Source organism: Uranotaenia lowii, chromosome 3, assembly GCF_029784155.1.
Source record: "Uranotaenia lowii strain MFRU-FL chromosome 3, ASM2978415v1, whole genome shotgun sequence".
Lineage (NCBI taxonomy): Eukaryota > Metazoa > Arthropoda > Insecta > Diptera > Culicidae > Uranotaenia > Uranotaenia lowii.
The window spans coordinates 58,146,452-58,165,579 of record NC_073693.1 but is presented as its reverse complement, the minus strand read 5'-3'; the positions used below and the strand labels follow the sequence as shown (position 1 = coordinate 58,165,579).

At 35.7% G+C, this 19,128-nt stretch overlaps 1 protein-coding gene across 9 annotated transcripts in view; it reads right to left on the bottom strand.

Moving 5' to 3' along the window:
• LOC129754645 (gamma-aminobutyric acid receptor subunit beta) overlaps positions 1–19,128 on the bottom strand; it is a 307,093-nt gene that overhangs the window by 16,895 nt on the left and 271,070 nt on the right. For 8 of the 9 annotated variants that reach the window (XM_055750816.1, XM_055750818.1, XM_055750814.1 and 5 more), the window contains exons 8-9: positions 8,052–8,336; positions 1,281–1,747 (exon numbers count right to left, since the gene is read on the bottom strand). In XM_055750816.1, the coding sequence (XP_055606791.1) occupies positions 1,281–1,747; positions 8,052–8,336 (752 nt within the window). The remainder of the gene's footprint in view (positions 1–1,280; positions 1,748–8,051; positions 8,337–19,128) is intronic. The other variant, XM_055750821.1, reaches the window with a different exon arrangement.

Below are 19,128 nucleotides of genomic sequence, written 5' to 3'. Positions count from 1 at the left end.
CTCCAAATCGCGATGATAAACAAAATACGACAGCCAAAGCGTGATCCCGGAGGCTGTACACGACGATGCTGACGAAGTTTGACTGCGTGGTAATGGACGACGAAACCTACGTCAAAGCCGACTACAAGCAGCTTCCGGGACAGGAGTTTTATACGGCAAAAGGAAGGGGGAAGGTAGCAGATAATTTCAAGCACATGACACTGTCACAGTTCGCGAAGAAATATCTGGTTTGGCAAGCCATCTGTACCTGTGGCTTGAAAAGCAGCATTTTCATAGCTTCCGGGACTGTCAACCAAGAAATTTACGTGAAAGAGTGTTTGAATAGACGTCTGCTGCCTTTCCTGAAGAAACATGGTTGTTCCGTACTAGTTTGGCCGGATTTGGCATCTTGCCATTACGGTCAAAAGGCCATGGAGTGGTACGCCGCCAACAACGTGCAAGTGGTTCCCAAGGACAAGAACCCTCCCAACACGCCAAAGCTCTGCCCAATTGAGAAATTCTGGGCTATTGTCAAGCGGAACCTAGAGAAGACCAAAAAAACTGCTAAGGACGAGCAGCAGTTCAAGGCAAACTGGCTTTCTGCGGCAAAGAAGGTGGACAAGGTGACTGTAATGGCAGGGGTTAAGCGTAAGGCCCGGCAATTCGGATTTGGAAAAGCGGAAGCCTAACTGAATATTTTTCCTGAATTTTATACTAATTAAACTTGAAATAGAAATTTAATTTGATTTTTTAATTAAAGGATTTCACCGATTTACACGCGTTTTCCATTGACCAAATTTTGACCGTATCACCCTTTATGTATCAGGTTATCAGTGGGCAAGTGCTCTTCATCACTAGCGGTAATGTGAACGTAATATTCATGCATAAATATTCCTTATAAAACAATAGTGGTTCGTTTCTGTAGATTACCACTGACAGTATGTCTGATTTTTCTGATCAGGTGTATTTTTCCTAGAAAGTTTGTCAATTGTAAAAAATTAGAATGTTGTAGCCAACAACATGTGGAAATGAGACTCTGGAAGAGACTGTTTCATATGATCTATTTATGCAAGAGAATCACGTTTATATTCAAGCAAGGTGAAGAAGTGATCCTGGGGATGATGTATATCAAATGAAAACTTGACCGCTGGTTTGTGATTCACAAATTAAGCCTCCAAGCCGTTTTTGCTTAACTATTTTAAAAATTTACATAGACGACACAGGATTCCTGACTGTTTTTAGGTCTGCTTTTATTAGCCAGATTTTTAAACTTTGCATTCAGTAACAAAACCAGGACTCACCTTTCCCGGGTGTATCAGATGCTGCGGTGCACCCGATTCCTCGTCCGGCCCTCCGCCACCTCCGCCCGGTGGGGGTGGCCCCGGTGGACCACCGCCACCGCGCCCTCCGTTGATCGTGTTCTCCAGCGTGCCACCTTTCGAGTGCGCCTTCGGGTCGTGCACCTTAAAGCGCACCTCTTGGAACAGTGGACCTACAATAGAACAACCTCGTGATCCCGCTAGATTATGGGGGGGCACATTGGACATCGTACCGCTACGGCTGCCCATCTGCTGCTTCGGCGTGTGCTGGTGGCCGTGGCTGTGCCCGTGGCCGTGACCGTGGCTGTGGTCGCTAACCGGGGGCGGCGGCGGGGGATGGTTGGCTTCCGCCGCCTGGGCCTTCTTCTGTTCGGCGATCTTCTGGATTGCCATGAAGCGCTGCTTGCGCATCTGTATCCGCTTCGCCATGTAACCGACAGTGGCGTATTCTGTGGGGGTTTTGGGGGGTTCGGGGTTTATATTGTTTCATAAGGGAGAAGGGAGTTTGTGGGATTTCAATGAATTTGAATCCACGTGAGTTTAGGGATTCAGGGGGGTATAGAACACACAAGAAAAGATCAGTATCATTGGAAAAGTGCCCGCGTTCGGGTAGCTTGCTAAATGCATATTAGACAAGGTCAGTCTCAACAGCGAAACAATATCAAAACGAGTACTGTGAGTCAAACAAACACCTATTCAAAAGCACACGCACACATACAAATTACAGTTACACCAAGAGTATAGATATAGATTGTAGTTGCTGTTTTTTCATTTAAATTGTTTGAGATGAGCGGGTCGGTTGTTGGTAGCATTGTGGATCGACCTAGCTGTTATTTTTTCTCACGAAATTCAGTTCATTGGTTATTGGAAAAGATTGACAACGATAACATCTACTGGAGGAGTTGTTTTAAGGGGGTTAAGTTGGGGTGTGTGTAGCTTTGAACGACAGTATGACGGTTCGTGGATGGATGAAGATGAATGTGGTGGGGATGAGACTGGCACATTGAGTGAAAATCACATAGCACGAAAGGCTCCTAACTGTAAGTAACACAAAAGGGAAAGGGGTGGTCGCGAAAGGATGTTTAGGGAACCATGACAAGTTTTCCGCAATTTCCGGCTCGACCCGAAAACGCCGAAATCGGTAACTCTACGGATCCCCCGTCCTAGTGGGAGGTTCACAAGTTCCGGTTCCGTTTCGGGCGAGCATCTTGCGGTTTGTTTGCACCTTCGTGGGCTTAGTTTTGGAATGGTTTCGGGCAAACGCCAGGTCGGCTTGATGGGGGCCGTTGAAATTCCGGAAAACTTGCAAGCCCTCTCGACAGAAACGAAAAAAAAAACACATACACGGAGGCACACGTAACAAAAAAACAACTAAGTATTGATGAGCTTCTTCTCGATTGACACGGGTGAACGACATGACGTGTGAATGGTGGAGGGTGCGTTTTTTCACTTTCTCTTTCGAATAATGGTCTGAATCTGAATGTGCGAGTTTCGGTTTTGGTCCGTCAGTTTGGGCCCTTTGGGTCGCTCTAGAAATGGTGATGTTGATGATGATAGATGAGAGAAATTCGATAAATTCATCAAATCAACTAAAAGTAACGCTATTGTTCACCACCACGTGCCGTATTGTATATTCTTTTTTTTTGTCAGTGATTTTTTTCCTTTTTCTTATTTGCAGGAAGTTGGCCCTTCCGATTGAGCTTGCTGATTTAATTTGTTTTTCCTTGTTTTAGCTTTAGTTTCGTCAGCTCAATTGCTTCCGGTCCAAGATTGGATGAAATAGCTAGTTTCGCTAGTCCACCCAGAGCTATGCTGTTGGGTTTGATTTAACTTTATTTTTTCCTTCTTTTTCTACCTTATCAAACAAAGAATCAATTAAAGCTCACGATCTGGGATTGACTTTTGCTTGGTACGATCTTTTGTGAGTAGAAAGTATACTTTTTTTTGTAGATTCTGCTTTCATTCAATACTAAGCGAGTGCCGGATGTTACGAAAAAGTTTCTAGCGCAATTGTTAAAGTTTGCTTCATGTTATCTGCTATTGTGATGTTTGAGCGAAAATTGAATCTTGTCTTAGATATATATTTTTTTATTTTGCTCGGTTCAACTTTGCTACGTAGCTTTAATGAGTGTGCACTTGTAGGCATGTTAGTGTGGAGGGGAAAAAAATCAGGCAAGTGTAAGTTCTCTTGGACTTGTTTTTCGTTTTGCTTCTTCCTATTCTCTGTGTGGAGGAGGTCTGGAAAATGGTCTTTTCTCATTTCGTAGCACAATCGAGTTTTGATTCAATAAATTCATCTGATTGAAGGTAGCTTTCGGAGCGTCCGGGAGAAGGCACGTCTTTTTTTTAGTTGGCGACCGTCAAAATTTTTTGATATTTTTTGCTTTAAGTCGGATAGTTCAATTTCCTATTTAATGTTGTGTTAATATTTATTTTAACACTTGAATTCCATTCTGAAACTTGAATTTCCATTTATTTAAATTTCGAATTGTGAGTCTTTTATTTTAAAATATAGATTCTAGATTACGAATTCCAGTCTAAACTAAATGATCTTAATTCCATGTTTTTGATCAGCGTTTGTGATGTGTAAATTTTCGACTTTGCATCTTATTATTCGGAGAATTAAATTCTAACAATCTTTCAGCTCATCATCAAGATCCCATATTTATCCCAAATTCGGGAATAAAGAAATGTTTTCTCGGAATCAGAATCAAGATTTTGGATACATAATCTTTATCCAGAATGCTGTGTGCTGAGCTTCAAAACCCGAGAAATGAGTCCCGGGACCTGTGATTCTAGATCTGAAACCTGAGTTGTATATTCAGAATCCTTAATTTAACTTTTTTTCCACGAGTCAAAATTGTATTAGGAATTATGATGAACCCGTGTTTAAAAAAACTAGTTATGAGACCTGAAATTTTGGTGACGAAGTGAAGTGAAGAAGTTCAGATTCATTGATAATCAATTACCGCTCTTTCTTATTATTGGATTCTGAAATTTCAACCTAAATCCTCAATTCTCGATCTGAGGACTGTTCGTTTCAAAATTTTAACTCGTGAACCTTAATTCTAAATCTTGATTTTTTTTTGTTTCAATTATAATCGTTTTAACGTCTTTATGTCATTCACGATTTTCTTTTTTAATCAACGACAATGTTCCAAAAATCACATTGAAACATTGAATTATCGGTTGTCCAGAAAACATGAAATCTGATCGAAAAGGGTAAATTAAGTCGTTTGCAATGGTGTTGCGAATCGCAATTTCAACTGCATGGCAAAAGGATCGTATAAAATATCGTTTGAAGTCAGTTCAAATCGGTTACGATAGAAAGCCCGCCATGTTTGAAATTTTTTAAATTATTTTGCTCCCGTGCGGGCTTCAAGTGAGAAAATCATCGTCATGTTCTCTCTGCAACCAGCAGTGGGTATTGAGTAATATTGACCAATGAAAAACTTGAAAAAATATTATCGCTGGCAACGATTTGAAGGCTATGAGAGCAAAATCTTGTGCTCTCTTGCATTCTTCCGATAGGTAAGAATAAGGTGTTGGATAACGCCCAATTGGTGTAGTTTTCGTCGCTTTGGAAAGAAATGAAATCTATGTATGCAAATTGCCTCTGTTTTGGTAGGTAAATGCTGTTTTTTCAACTTTCATACGATCATTCTATAATGTATATGGAACGTATATCAAAACAGCATAAGAATATATGTTTGACAGTACTGCTCCGAGAATCAAAGGAATAAAATTTAAAAGAGAGGCGTTCCTCCTCCAGTTGGATATCTCAACTGAGTGAGGAGCAGCGTTGCCAGATTTCAAACCGTTCAATCCGTTCAATCCGTAGGTTCGTCGAAAAACGAAAAAGGTAGATACTAATTTTGGCAAAATGAAACTTGATGACCTTTTTTTTGGTCGTCAGGTGGAATATTCGTTTTTCCGTAGAAACCCTGTGATTTTTCGAAAATCCGTATGAAATGCTGAAAATCCGTAGATTTCGAACATCGATGAGTAGATCCGTAGAAGTGCTTACCATCCGTACATCTACGGAGAAATCCGAAGATCTGGCCACGCTGGTTTTCAGTTTCTTGTTTTACTCAATCACTTTTCTCGCTCACTCACTCACTCACTCACTGATCGAATGCTGTCTGCCTGATTTATTTCGCTTTTTTGTTGCTGTTGTTGCGGAAGACCAAAATAGTCATTCAAGCACACAAACCGTATGTACGCAGGCAGTATTAACCGATGCAAGGCCGCATTGATTGAAGTCGAGTGAGTGAGTGAATGAGAGAGAGCCTTTTCGAATTGGATCATGTATCAGCAAGTGTCTCAATCACTTCTGATACAACAGATAGTGAGCTTGATTGATCGACTTTGATGCGAATCAGCTTTTGAATCTTGTTTACATGTATCTCACATTGTCGCTCTAGGGAAACGTATCATGAGTGTTTCTTCCGAGTGATTTTTGGAACACTGAACAACGATGCAGTTGGCGGATAATCACTGAAAAAAATATCCGATTTTTGTATTGCTTTCTTTTTCTTATTATTGGATTCTTGAATTTGAATCCATATTTTTAAATCGCAACTTCAAGACTATTTAAATTTGTCACCCCTTGTTTCATATCTGATTCTCTTTTTTTATTTTTAAATTCCGCAACATTACGTTTTTGTTTTCTGTTTTTATTTCTTAGTTTGGATTTTGAAATTTCGAATCTGAATTTCTGCAAACAGAAATTCCACTTTTCGTTTTTGAATTCAGAGTTTCCAGAGTTTTCGATAAGTTATTCAATCAGTCTTTCTTCCCGGTCGCATTGTATTGTATCTGCTACCTTGAATTTGATTTCAGCGTTTTGTGGTTTCAAATAATGTCGAAAAAATATTAACACAAAAAAAGTAAAAGAAAAATAGAGTAGAAGTGATGTTAAGATAATTTTTAACATGGGGCGATACACTGATGGTAATTATCGTACATTATTAGATATTTTTTAAATGCACGCCATATGTTTGATCATAATAAACAAAATGTAACAAAAAAAACTAAATTACCAACAGTGAAGCACGCCCCACGTTCCTCAAAGCAACTCGAGTTCAAAGGAGAGCAGAACGAACGCGCGGAAAGTGAGTGAGTATTAATACGAAAAATTGGAAGGAACAAATCAAAACAGATCCGGAAACAAGCAAAATTGATTCGAACGGCTTTTTTTTGTCTATTAGGTTTTCTCGATTAGTTTTAATTCTGCTAAGTCGTCATTAGAGCATTAGACTTTCAGACAATTTAGACTGATTGGGGAATAGCGATCTTGTAAGCGATGAATTTATCGAATTTTCATATTTCATCGAAAAGAACCAAATACTCGCGCGGATAGACGAACAAATATGTGAATCACTCCCGCTCTAGATAATTTGAGATTTATTTTTTGAGAGAGAGCTTTTTAGCGAGTGCTCAAGTGCGATGGATCGCACTTAACGCCTGAAGAAATCTTACGAGTGAGAGAGAGAGAGAGTTACAGAGAAAGTGATAAAGAAAGTAACAGAGAGTGTGAGTGGAGCGGGAGTGCTATCGAGTGGTGAGTGATACGATCAAGAGCGATAGATTCTCGTTTTAGTTGGTGTGTATTCTCTCCTAAGGATATATAGATTTCTCTCTGTCTGTAAGATGGATACTTGAGTACGATTTCTGCGATAGTGTAGCGTGTCTGACACTGTACCTAATCTGGATTCTCTCTTAATCGGTTTACTGAGACCTACATTTATGAACCTAGCGAATTGAAATGGCGAATCTAATGGGGAGTTCTCAGTCCAAAGTGAGACCCGGTGAGTTCTCGATAACTTCTCTTTCGTTTTCTTCTAATTTCGCACTAAACTACCTAACGCGTTCTAGTTTTCTATTTGCGTTTTTAATCGAATTACTTTAGTAGGATGTCACGCAAAATGTATTTCAAAAGTGTATGATAAGCTTTCAGATAGGTTCATCTCTTTCTGAATCACGAGATATCAACTCCTTTTCTATGAGGGTGATTTTCGTTCTGAGGTGAGGTCAGCTCGCATTTTCCGCGGTTCTAAGTTTTAACGCTCTCTAGAATCGTTCGTCTGACTTTGAAAAAAGCTAGGGTCTTCCGGTTTGTTTTTTCGTATCGTTCAGACTTGATTGTGTTTTTATTATTTTTTATTATTATTATTTTTACTTGGGGAGTTCTCATCCTGCACCGAAGGGTTGCGGCAATGTGAAGTAGGTACTCATTAGCGCATTTGGTGAGTTTTGTGAATGCGTGGGTGAAAAGCACAGTTCACTCATGTTTTGGCCGGAGTTCCGAGGGGTGTGTGTGTGGTGCGGTTCTGTTTGATCGGATCCCAACATTAGGCTCACAAATCTCTGGCAAGCAATCGGAACCAACAAGCACTGGGGTTTGTTGAGTGAAAGCTGATCAAAAATTAAATCATGCGAGACTAATTTTTGGAACAGCTTTCTACGACAAAAAACGAAAGCGGGAATGCTGGGATCCATCAGCTCAGGAACCGCCCGGAACTCACTACAGGTGCATTGTGCGGCTCACTCTCTTGTTTATCTCTTTTTTTTTCTCGATACAAATCTCCGGTGACAGGATGAAAGCTCTCCCGATTTCGTGCCTCAACAAACTTCTAAGTACATGGAGTAACACAAACACGAAAGAGACTGGTTATTTGTACAATAGCAAATAGTGAATATATATAAGATATCGAAATATATATACGTAATATAGTAAAAAATGTTATATACCCAGCAGACTGGCAAATACCATGACGAAGCATGTGCCTAAATATACGTCAATCGATTTTACATAAGATATTTTCGGTAAGGCAGCATTCGTTGACGACATCAGTGTTGTCATTGTCAAGACAGTGGTTACACCTAATGCAACACGTGCTGGTGTAGCATTTCTATTTAGCCAAAATGATACCCACGATATGATTACAATCAATCCGGATGGTATGTAAATCTGAATGAGATAATAACCCATCGAACGTACAAACTGTATTTCACATGCTAAACGTGAATAATTTCCTATAAAAACAGAAAAGGGGAGTTTAGTAGAAATAATGTTTCGATTAGTATTCATATTTTAAGATTTACGTTTGTTGTATTTTTGGAGGGAGGTTGAAATGATCTGGTAGGGGTATGTACTTTGGGGGAGGAATCGTTAAAGAAATATAGAACTAGAGATATAGAAAGGAGAGCAGGTACTTATTTCCTAAGGTATTTCGGGAAGGGCAAGAGAAGATGATTGTTGTGGAATCTAGTGATAGGTGATGATTTGTGATGAGAATGTTAAGCAGGGTTGCGGTTTCGATTGGCATTGGAGGGGTTATAAGGCGAGCTTTTTCAAACTTCTATTAGATGATCAATGAAAGACAGAGAGATGGAAAGATGTGTAAAAATTGGAAGTGATTCGGTAGAACTTATTCAAACTTCAAAAGGTGATTGAGTAGAAGTTAAATCTTGCGATTAAAATGCAAAACTAGTTTGAAGCACCACAAGATAGATATTCGTTTCACTGGCATAATCTAGTAATTGAACAATGGATCTATTGCTCCGTTTAACAATTCAAAAATTGAACAATTGCACAATTGAACAATTGAACAATTGAACAATTGAACAATTGAACAATTGAACAATTGAACAATTGAACAATTGAACAATTGAACAATTGAACAATTGAACAATTGAACAATTGAACAATTGAACAATTGAACAATTGAACAATTGAACAATTGAACAATTGAACAATTGAACAATTGAACAATTGAACAATTGAACAATTGAACAATTGAACAATTGAACAATTGAACAATTGAACAATTGAACAATTGAACAATTGAACAATTGAACAATTGAACAATTGAACAATTGAACAATTGAACAATTGAACAATTGAACAATTGAACAATTGAACAATTGAACAATTGAACAATTGAACAATAGAAAAATTGAACAATTGAACAATTGAACAATTGAACAATTGAACAATTGAACAATTGAACAATTGAACAATTGAACAATTGAACAATTGAACAATTGAACAATTGAACAATTGAACAATTGAACAATTGAACAATTGAACAATAGAACAATTGAACAATTGAACAATTGAACAATTGAACAATTGAACAATTGAACAATTGAACAATTGAACAATTGAACAATTGAACAATTGAACAATTGAACAATTGAACAATTGAACAATTGAACAATTGAACAATTGAACAATTGAACAATTGAACAATTGAACAATTGAACAATTGAACAATTGAACAATTGAACAATTGAACAATTGAACAATTGAACAATTGAACAATTGAACAATTGAACAATTGAACAATTGGACAATTGAACAATTGAACAATTGAACAATTGAACAATTGAACAATTGAACAATTGAACAATTGAACAATTGAACAATTGAACAATTGAACAATTGAACAATTGAACAATTGAACAATTGAACAATTGAACAATTGAACAATTGAACAATTGAACAATTGAACAATTGAACAATTGAACAATTGAACAATTGAACAATTGAACAATTGAACAATTGAACAATTGAACAATTGAACAATTGAACAATTGAACAATTGAACAATTGAACAATTGAACAATTGAACAATTGAACAATTGAACAATTGAACAATTGAACAATTGAACAATTGAACAATTGAACAATTGAACAATTGAACAATTGAACAATTGAACAATTGAACAATTGAACAATTGAACAATTGAACAATTGAACAATTGAACAATTGAACAATTGAACAATTGAACAATTGAACAATTGAACAATTGAACAATTGAACAATTGAACAATTGAACAATTGAACAATTGAACAATTGAACAATTGAACAATTGAACAATTGAACAATTGAACAATTGAACAATTGAACAATTGAACAATTGAACAATTGAACAATTGAACAATTGAACAATTGAACAATTGAACAATTGAACAATTGAACAATTGAACAATTGAACAATTGAACAATTGAACAATTGAACAATTGAACAATTGAACAATTGAACAATTGAACAATTGAACAATTGAACAATTGAACAATTGAACAATTGAACAATTGAACAATTGAACAATTGAACAATTGAACAATTGAACAATTGAACAATTGAACAATTGAACAATTGAACAATTGAACAATTGAACAGTTGAACAATTGAACAATTGAACAATTGAACAATTGAACAATTGAACAATTGAACAATTGAACAATTGAACAATTGAACAATTGAACAATTGAACAATTGGACAATTGAACAATTGGACAATTGAACAATGGGACAATTTAACAATTGAATAATTGAACAACTGACCAATTGAACAATTGAACAATTGAACAATTGAACAATTGAACAATTGAACGATTGAGCAATTGAACAATTGAACAATTGAACAGTTTAACAATTGAACAATTGAACAATTGAACGAATGAAAAATTTAACAATTGAACAATTGAACAACTGATCAATTGAACATTTGAATAATTCGAAAAATTTAACGATAGAACAATTGAACATGTGAAATGTAGATTTATGGAAAAATAATTGCAATACAAAACTGTGATGTAGTTCAAAACTTTTGCGCATTCGGAATTGAAATATGTATTTTTAAAGTAGGAAATTGAAAAAAGAACTCAAAACTCGGGAAAATTTCTATTAAACAGATATCTATCTTGCGGTGGACAGAGCGATAGAAAGAAAAATAAGGTACAATTCATAACGGGCGCTCAGTAGCAAACTTCCTCGCTGAGTGAACAATCGTTTCTATCAATGATGAAAGGTTTCAATTGTGTTTTTTTTATTATCCTTGAAATTCGAAAGAAACGCTTCGTTCTCTCGAGGGTTTTGAACTTTTCAATTATAATTTTTGAATTTACAGAGTATTTTAAATTAAAAATTTGGTTGTTTTTTTTATCAAGCAGTCATTTTGTAACGATTTTTAAAAAAAATCATTCCCTCCAAGAAGGCATTACAGAAACAAATAATAAAGAAACGATTCTGTTTGTTTAGTTTTGAAAATATCGCTGCAGCTTGAAATAAATGTGTTATGTTTTACCATGCATGTTGAATACTAATGAGATCACACAAAAATAACCTCGAAAAACTTAGTTTCTCAAAAAATTTGTGGCGATCAAAAAACCCGGGCTGTTGTTTTTATCTAAATTTTTTTTTGATTTTGTTTCAACTGAATGATAATACTTTTTCATGCTACGAATGATCAATGACTGACTGATCAATCACTAGGTTGGTGAAAAGAAATTTTTTCATTGGTAATACCAATTTAGTGGAAACGAAAACAAAATTATACAAAAAATGTTTATGTTTGCTTTGAAAATATGATAAGATATAAACCTTAAATGGGATGGCTTTTGTTTTTCTTTCGGATAAAAACACGTTTGTCTCTATTTTTTTAAACTGGTGTTAAAATTAGAAATCATAAATCCAAAGTGTAAAAGACTATGTGAAATTCGGATGTACGTGTGGAGGATGAAGAGCTATCGAAATTCGAATTCTACAATCTAAGTTATAAACGATGAGGGCAGAATGTAAAAATAGTAAAAACTGGAAAAAACAAAGCGATTCAAGGCTTTCAGCAGATAAGTAAGTAGATCAGGCCTGGTATGGAAAATCCAATTGAAATCGTATAGATTTTTTTAATCAAACTTTTTTTTTGTTTCTATCATAGAGAATTAAATATGCTGAAGACGCTGCTGGGTTGCAAAAAGGTCAAACTTGGAACTATATGGTACAAAATATGAGCAAACTTTTTTTTTTGGTTAATAAAAATTGTATACAACGCAAACACTGAGAGAAAAATAGAGGTTTTTGATTTTCGGTGGAGGATTGATCGGGGATGGTTATTTTTTTGCTGGTAAACTACGGGATTTCACCCAACTATAATTTTTTTTATTGTTGCAAAAAGCGAAGGGAAAATGCAGATGGAGTTGCTTTTGAATGGATTTTATGGGATTTTTTTTTATTAAAAGAGTTGGGAAGGATTAAGGATTTGCAAGATGAAGTATTTTTCTGAAATCAGTTTTTTCAGTTAAGTGGCTTTTCTTTTCGAATTTTAATATTAGGATTTAGGAATTCAAATTTAAATTTTTTACCACTTTACTCGAACATTCTTTCAGAAAAATAATTAAATTTTTTTTTTATTTTTAGGGGAATAATAGCTATGATGGGATTAGATTCCTTTTTTCCTGACCAATTATTAAAAAATTCATCAGAGCAATTGAAAGTATTTTCAAATATTAGGGGGGGCATGATTGTTCAACTATTATTGACGATGGAAACTCTATTGATGGGTTTTTACTGAAAGTGGCCCCCTAGTTCAAAAGAAAATGAGAAAAATGTCTGCGAAACATTATGATTCACTTTTTTTCGCTACCGAAAAGTGAGGTGAAATTGAACTTTAAAAGCGTTTTAAGGGGGATTATTTCTTTTTTTATTGTCACTCTAGATGTTGGGAAGGTTGGAAAAGAGGATGATGGTGAATTTCAATTTCGTTTTCTGAGGTTTTGATATTTTATGTGTTCTGGTTTTTTTTCTGAGCATATCGGAGGATGGCTTCTGACTACGAGAAAGTGATTGATGGCTTCACATTTACAACTGGATACGACGATAATGATAGCAATGCTTATAATAATAACGAATTCTTCGAATGGTTTGTGTGTTATTTTTTTTTTTGATCGTAATCTTGGTTTTTAGTAATGTTTAATTGGGTTATTCTCATCTATACGCACCCAGGCGTTGTTGAGATCATTCTTCGCGGCTATCGACGGAGTTAGTTGTACATATTTGAATTTTTATATTGGAAACGACAATGTTCGACGATGCTGGGTTTTTTTTGGTTTATATTCAAGGTAATCCTCAGTTTAACTGAAGATTTATTAGCTTATTCATTAAAAAAAAACTCCATATAAGGGAGCTTAAAATGGGTAAGTTAAAAAATTCGTAGGGATGGATGAAGTGTTTTTTTTTTCAAAATAAAGCAATTATTTCCATCAGTATTGAATAATGAATTTTTGAACAATATTCTTAGAATCTCTTGTCAGAAATTGCACCCGTTTTACAAAAATTGTCACAATTTGATGTTTACTCTGATCCTTGATTTTTTGACATTCATCAGTTGAAATTTAGTCCTCAAAACTTAAAGTTGTGTCTGAAAAAAACAAGTACATATTTCAAAACTCACAACAGAATGAGAAATTTAAAGCTCGAAGGTTAATTTTCAAATTATTCTGACTATTTACAATCAGAATTTAAAATAAAATAAACTCTTGTTAAAATTTATCTCGTTTGATAAAACAACTTCGTTGTTTGGATAAAGATTTCGTTCTGGATATCCTGATGTCTTTCTAACATTCTGGCTTATGGCATTTTAATTTTCACAATTTCAGTTTCTCATATTCGTTCAATTTCCGGTTGTCTTTCTGGTTTTCTTACTGTCTACAATTTGACTTTCAGATCTTTTTATTTTAATTTTCTGTCTCTCTGACTTTCTGATTAAATGACTTCTTGATTTTCTGACTTTCCAAACTTCAAGCCTTTGGACATTTAGACTTCTAATTTTTCTGGTTTTCTAAACCTCTGACTTTATGATTTAAATTCTATTTTTTGGCTGATTTTTTTGAGTCTCTATTTTTGAATGTTTGAATGCTTAGTTTTCGAAGTTTTCAATTTTCTTTTTTTCTTGATTTTAGGACATTCAGATTTTCTTACTTTGTGACTTTTTACTTATTGAGTTTTTGATTATCTGACCTTTTGGTTTTTCAATTTCTGACTTTTTTACTTTTTGACTTTTCTGCTTAACATTCTGAGTTTCCGCCTTTCTGATTTTTCGACTTTTTGAAATTCTGACTTTCTTACTTCCTGACTTTCTGACATTATGACTTTCTGACTTTCTGACTTTCTGACTTTCTGATATTTTGTCTATCTGATTAGTAAAAAAATAAGATAGTCAAAAAGTCAGTAGATACGAAAGTCAAAAAGTCAGAAAGTCAGAAAGTCAAAAAGTCAGAAAGTCAGAAAGTCAGAAAGTCAGAAAGTCAGAAAGTCAGAAAGTCAGAAAGTCAGAAAGTCAGAAAGTCAGAAAGTCAGAAAGTCAGAAAGTCAGAAAGTCAGAAAGTCAGAAAGTCAGAAAGTCAGAAAGTCAGAAAGTCAGAAAATCAGAAAATCAGAAAGTCAGAAAGTCAGAAAGTCAGAAAGTCAGAAATCAGAAAATCAGAAAGTCAGAAAGTCAGAAAGTCAGAAAGTCAGAAAGTCAGAAAGTCAGAAAGTCAGAAAGTCAAAAAGTCAGAAAGTCAGAAAGTCGGAAAGTCAGAAAGTCAGAAAGTCAGAAAGTCAGAAAGTCAGAAAGTCAGAAAGTCAGAAAGTCAGAAAGTCAGAAAGTCAGAAAGCCAAAAAGTCAGAAAGTCAGAAAGTCAGAAAGTCAGAAATTCAGAAAGTCAGAAAGTCAGAAAGTCAGAAAGTCAGAAAGTCAGAAATTCAGAAAGTCAGAAAGTCAGAAAGTCAGAAAGTCAGAAAGTCAGAAAGTCAGAAAGTCAGAAAGTCAGAAAGTCAGAAAGTCAGAAAGTCAGAAAGTCAGAAAGTCAAAAAGTCAGAAAGTCAGAAAGTCAGAAAGTCAGAAAGTCAGAAAGTCAGAAAGTCAGAAAGTCAGAAAGTCAGAAAGTCAGAAAGTCAGAAAGTCAGAAAGTCAGAAAGTCAGAAAGTCAGAAAGTCAGAAAGTCAGAAAGTCAGAAAGTCAGAAAGTCAGAAAGTCAGAAAGTCAGAAAGTCAGAAAGTCAGAAAGTCAAAAAGTCAGAAAGTCAGAAAGTCAGAAAGTCAGAAAGTCAGAAAGCCAGAAAGTCAGAAAGTCAGAAAGTCAGAAAGTCAGAAAGTCAGAAAGTCAGAAAGTCAGAAAGTCAGAGAGTCAGAAAGTCAGAAAGTCAGAAAGTCAGAAAGTCAGAAAGTCAGAAAGTCAGAAAGTCAGAAAGTCAGAAAGTCAAAAAGTCAAAAAGTCAGAAAGTCAGAAAGTCAGAAAGTCAGAAAGTAAGAATGTCAGAAAGTCAGAAAGTCAGAAAGTCAGAAAGTCAGAAAGTCAGAAAATCAGAAAGTCAGAAAGTCAGAAAGTCAGAAAGTCAGAAAGTCAAAAAGTCAGAAAGTCAGAAAGTCAGAAAGTCAGAAAGTCAGAAAGTCAGAAAGTCAGAAAATCAGAAAGTCAGAAAGTCAGAAAGTCAGAAAGTCAGAAAGTCAGAAAGTCAGAAAGTCAGAAAGACAGAAAGTCAGAAAGTCAGAAAGTCAGAAAGTCAGAAAGTCAGAAAGTCAGAAAGTCAGAAAGTCAGAAAGTCAGAAAGTCAGAAAGTCAGAAAGTCAGAAAGTCAGAAAGTCAGAAAGTCAGAAAGTCAGAAAGTCAGAAAGACAGAAAGTCAGAAAGTCAGAAAGTCAGAAAGTCAGAAAGTCAGAAAGTCAGAAAGTCAGAAAGTCAGAAAGTCAGAAAGTCAGAAAGTCAGAAAGTCAGAAAGTCAGAAAGTCAGAAAGTCAGAAAGTCAGAAAGTCAGAAAGTCAGAAAGTCAGAAAGTCAGAAAGTCAGAAAGTCAGAAAGTCAGAAAGTCAGAAAGTTAGAAAGTAAGAAAGTCAGAAAGTCAAAAAGTCAAAAAGTCAGAAAGTCAGAAAGTCAGAAAATCAGAAAATCAGAAAGTCAGAAAGTCAGAAAGTCAGAAAGTCAGAATGTCAGAAAGTCAGAAAGTCAGAAAGTCAGAAAGTCAGAAAGTCAGAAAGTCAGAAAGTCAGAAAGTCAGAAAGTCAGAAAGTCAGAAAGTCAGAAAGTCAGAAAGTCAGAAAGTCAGAAAGTCAGAAAGTCAGAAAGTCAGAAAGTCAGAAAGTCAGAAAGTCAGAAAGCCAGAAAGTCAGAAAGTCAGAAAGTCAGAAAGTCAGAAAGTCAGAAAGTCAGAAAGTCAGAAAGTCAGAAAGTCAGAAAGTCAGAAAGTCAGAAAGTCAGAAAGTCAGAAAGTCAGAAAGTCAGAAAGTCAGAAAGTCAGAAAGTCAGAAAGTCAGAAAGTCAGAAAGTCAGAAAGTCAGAAAGTCAGAAAGCGAGAAAGTCAGAAAGTCAGAAAGTCAGAAAGTCAGAAAGTCAAAAAGTCAGAAAGTCAGAAAGTCAGAAAGTCAGAAAGTCAGAAAATCAGAAAATCAGAAAATCAGAAAATCAGAAAGTCAGAAAGTCAGAAAGTCAGAAAATCAGAAAGTCAAAAAGTCAGAAAGTCAGAAAGTCAGAAAGTCAGAAAGTCAGAAAGTCAGAAAATCAGAAAGTCAGAAAGTCAGAAAGTCAGAAAGTCAGAAAGTCAGAAAGTCAGAAAGTCAGAAAGTCAGAAAGTCAGAAAGTCAGAAAGACAGAAAGTCAGAAAGTCAGAAAGTCAGAAAGTCAGAAAGTCAGAAAGTCAGAAAGTCAGAAAGTCAGAAAGTCAGAAAGTCAGAAAGTCAGAAAGTCAGAAAGTCAGAAAGTCAGAAAGTCAGAAAGTCAGAAAGTCAGAAAGTCAGAAAGTCAGAAAGTCAGAAAGTCAGAAAGTCAGAAAGTCAGAAAGTCAGAAAGTCAGAAAGTCAGAAAGTCAGAAAGTCAGAAAGTCAGAAAGTCAAAAAGCCAGAAAGTCAGAAAGTCAGAAAGTCAGAAAGTCAGAAAGTCAGAAAGTTAGTAAGTTAGAAAGTCAGAAAGTAAGAAAGTAAGAAAGTCAGAAAGTCAGAAAAACAGAAAGTCAGAAAGTCAGAATGTCAGAAAGTCAGAAAGTCAGAAAGTCAGAAAGTCAGAAAGTCAGAAAGTCAGAAAGTCAGAAAGTCAGAAAGTCAGAAAGTCAGAAAGTCAGAAAGTCAGAAAGTCAGAAAGTCAGAAAGTCAGAAAGTCAGAAAGTCAGAAAGTCAGAAAGTCAGAAAGTCAGAAAGTCAGAAAGTCAGAAAGTCAGAAAGTCAGAAAGTCTGAAAGTCAGAAAGTCAGAAAGTCAGAAAGTCAGAAAGTCAGAAAGCGAGAAAGTCAGAAAGTCAGAAAGTCAGAAAGTCAGAAAGTCAGAAAGTCAAAAAGTCAGAAAGTCAGAAAGTCAGAAAGTCAGAATGTCAGAAAGTCAGAAAGTCAGAAAGTCAGAAAGTCAGAAAGTCAGAAAGTCAGAAAGTCAGAAAGTCAGAAAGTCAGAAAGTCAGAAAATCAGAAAATCAGAAAGTCAGAAAGTCAGAAAGTCAGAAAATCAGAAAGTCAAAAAGTCAGAAAGTCAGAAAGTCAGAAAGTCAGAAAGTCAGAAAGTCAGAAAATCAGAAAGTCAGAAAGTCAGAAAGTCAGAAAGTCAGAAAGTCAGAAAGTCAGAAAGTCAGAAAGTCAGAAAGTCAGAAAGTCAGAAAGACAGAAAGTCAGAAAGTCAGAAAGTCAGAAAGTCAGAAAGTCAGAAAGTCAGAAAGTCAGAAAGTCAGAAAGTCAGAAAGTCAGAAAGTCAGAAAGTCAGAAAGTCAGAAAGTCAGAAAGTCAGAAAGTCAGAAAGTCAGAAAGTCAGAAAGTCAGAAAGTCAGAAAGTCAGAAAGTCAGAAAGTCAGAAAGTCAGAAAGTCAGAAAGTCAGAAAGTCAGAAAGTCAGAAAGTCAGAAAGTCAGAAAGTCAGAAAGCCAGAAAGTCAGAAAGTCAGAAAGTCAGAAAGTCAGAAAGTCAGAAAGTTAGTAAGTTAGTAAGTTAGAAAGTAAGAAAGTCAGAAAGTCAGAAAGTCAGAAAGTCAGAAAGTCAGAAAGTCAGAATGCCAGAAAGTCAGAAAGTCAGAAAGTCTGAAAGTTAGAAAGTCAGAAAGTTAGAATGACAGAAAATCAGAAAGTCAGAAAGTCAGAAAGTCAGAAAGTCAGAAAGTCAGAAAGTCAGAAAGTCAGAAAGTCAGAAAGTCAGAAAGTCAGAAAGTCAGAAAGTCAGAAAGTCAGAAAGTCAGAAAGTCAGAAAGTCAGAAAGTCAGAAAGTCAGAAAGTCAGAAAGTCAGAAAGTCAGAAAGTCAGAAAGTCAGAAAGTCAGAAAGTCAGAAAGTCAGAAAGTCAGAAAGTCAGAAAGTTAGAAAGTAAGAAAGTCAGAAAGTCAAAAAGTCAAAAAGTCAGAAAGTCAGAAAGTCAGAAAGTCAGAAAATCAGAAAGTCAGAAAGTCAGAAAGTCAGAAAGTCAGAATGTCAGAAAGTCAGAAAGTCAGAAAGTCAGAAAGTCAGAAAGTCAGAAAGTCAGACAGTCAGAAAGTCAGAAAGTCAGAAAGTCAGAAAGTCAGAAAGTCAGAAAGTCAGAAAGTCAGAAAGTCAGAAAGTCAGAAAGTCAGAAAGTCAGAAAGTCAGAAAGTCAGAAAGTCAGAAAGTCAGAAAGTCAGAAAGTCAGAAAGTCAGAAAGTCAGAAAGTCAGAAAGTCAGAAAGTCAGAAAGTCAGAAAGTCAGAAAATCAGAAAGTCAGAAAGTCAGAAAGTCAGAAAGTTAGAAAGTCAGAAAGTCAGAAAGTCAGAAAGTCAGAAAGTCAGAAAGTCAGAAAGTCAGAAAGTCAGAAAGTCAGAAAGTCAGAAAGTCAGAAAGTCAGAAAGTCAGAAAGTCAGAAAGTCAGAAAGTCAGAAAGTCAGAAAGTCAGAAAGTCAGAAAGTCAGAAAGTCAGAAAGTCAGAAAGACAGAAAGTCAGAAAGTCAGAAAGTCAGAAAGTAAGAAAGTCAGAAAGTCAGAAAGTCAGAAAGTCAGAAAGTCAGAAAGTCAGAAAGTCAGAAAGTCAGAAAGTCAGAAAGTCAGAAAGTCAGAAAGTCAGAAAGTCAGAAAGTCAGAAAGTCAGAAAG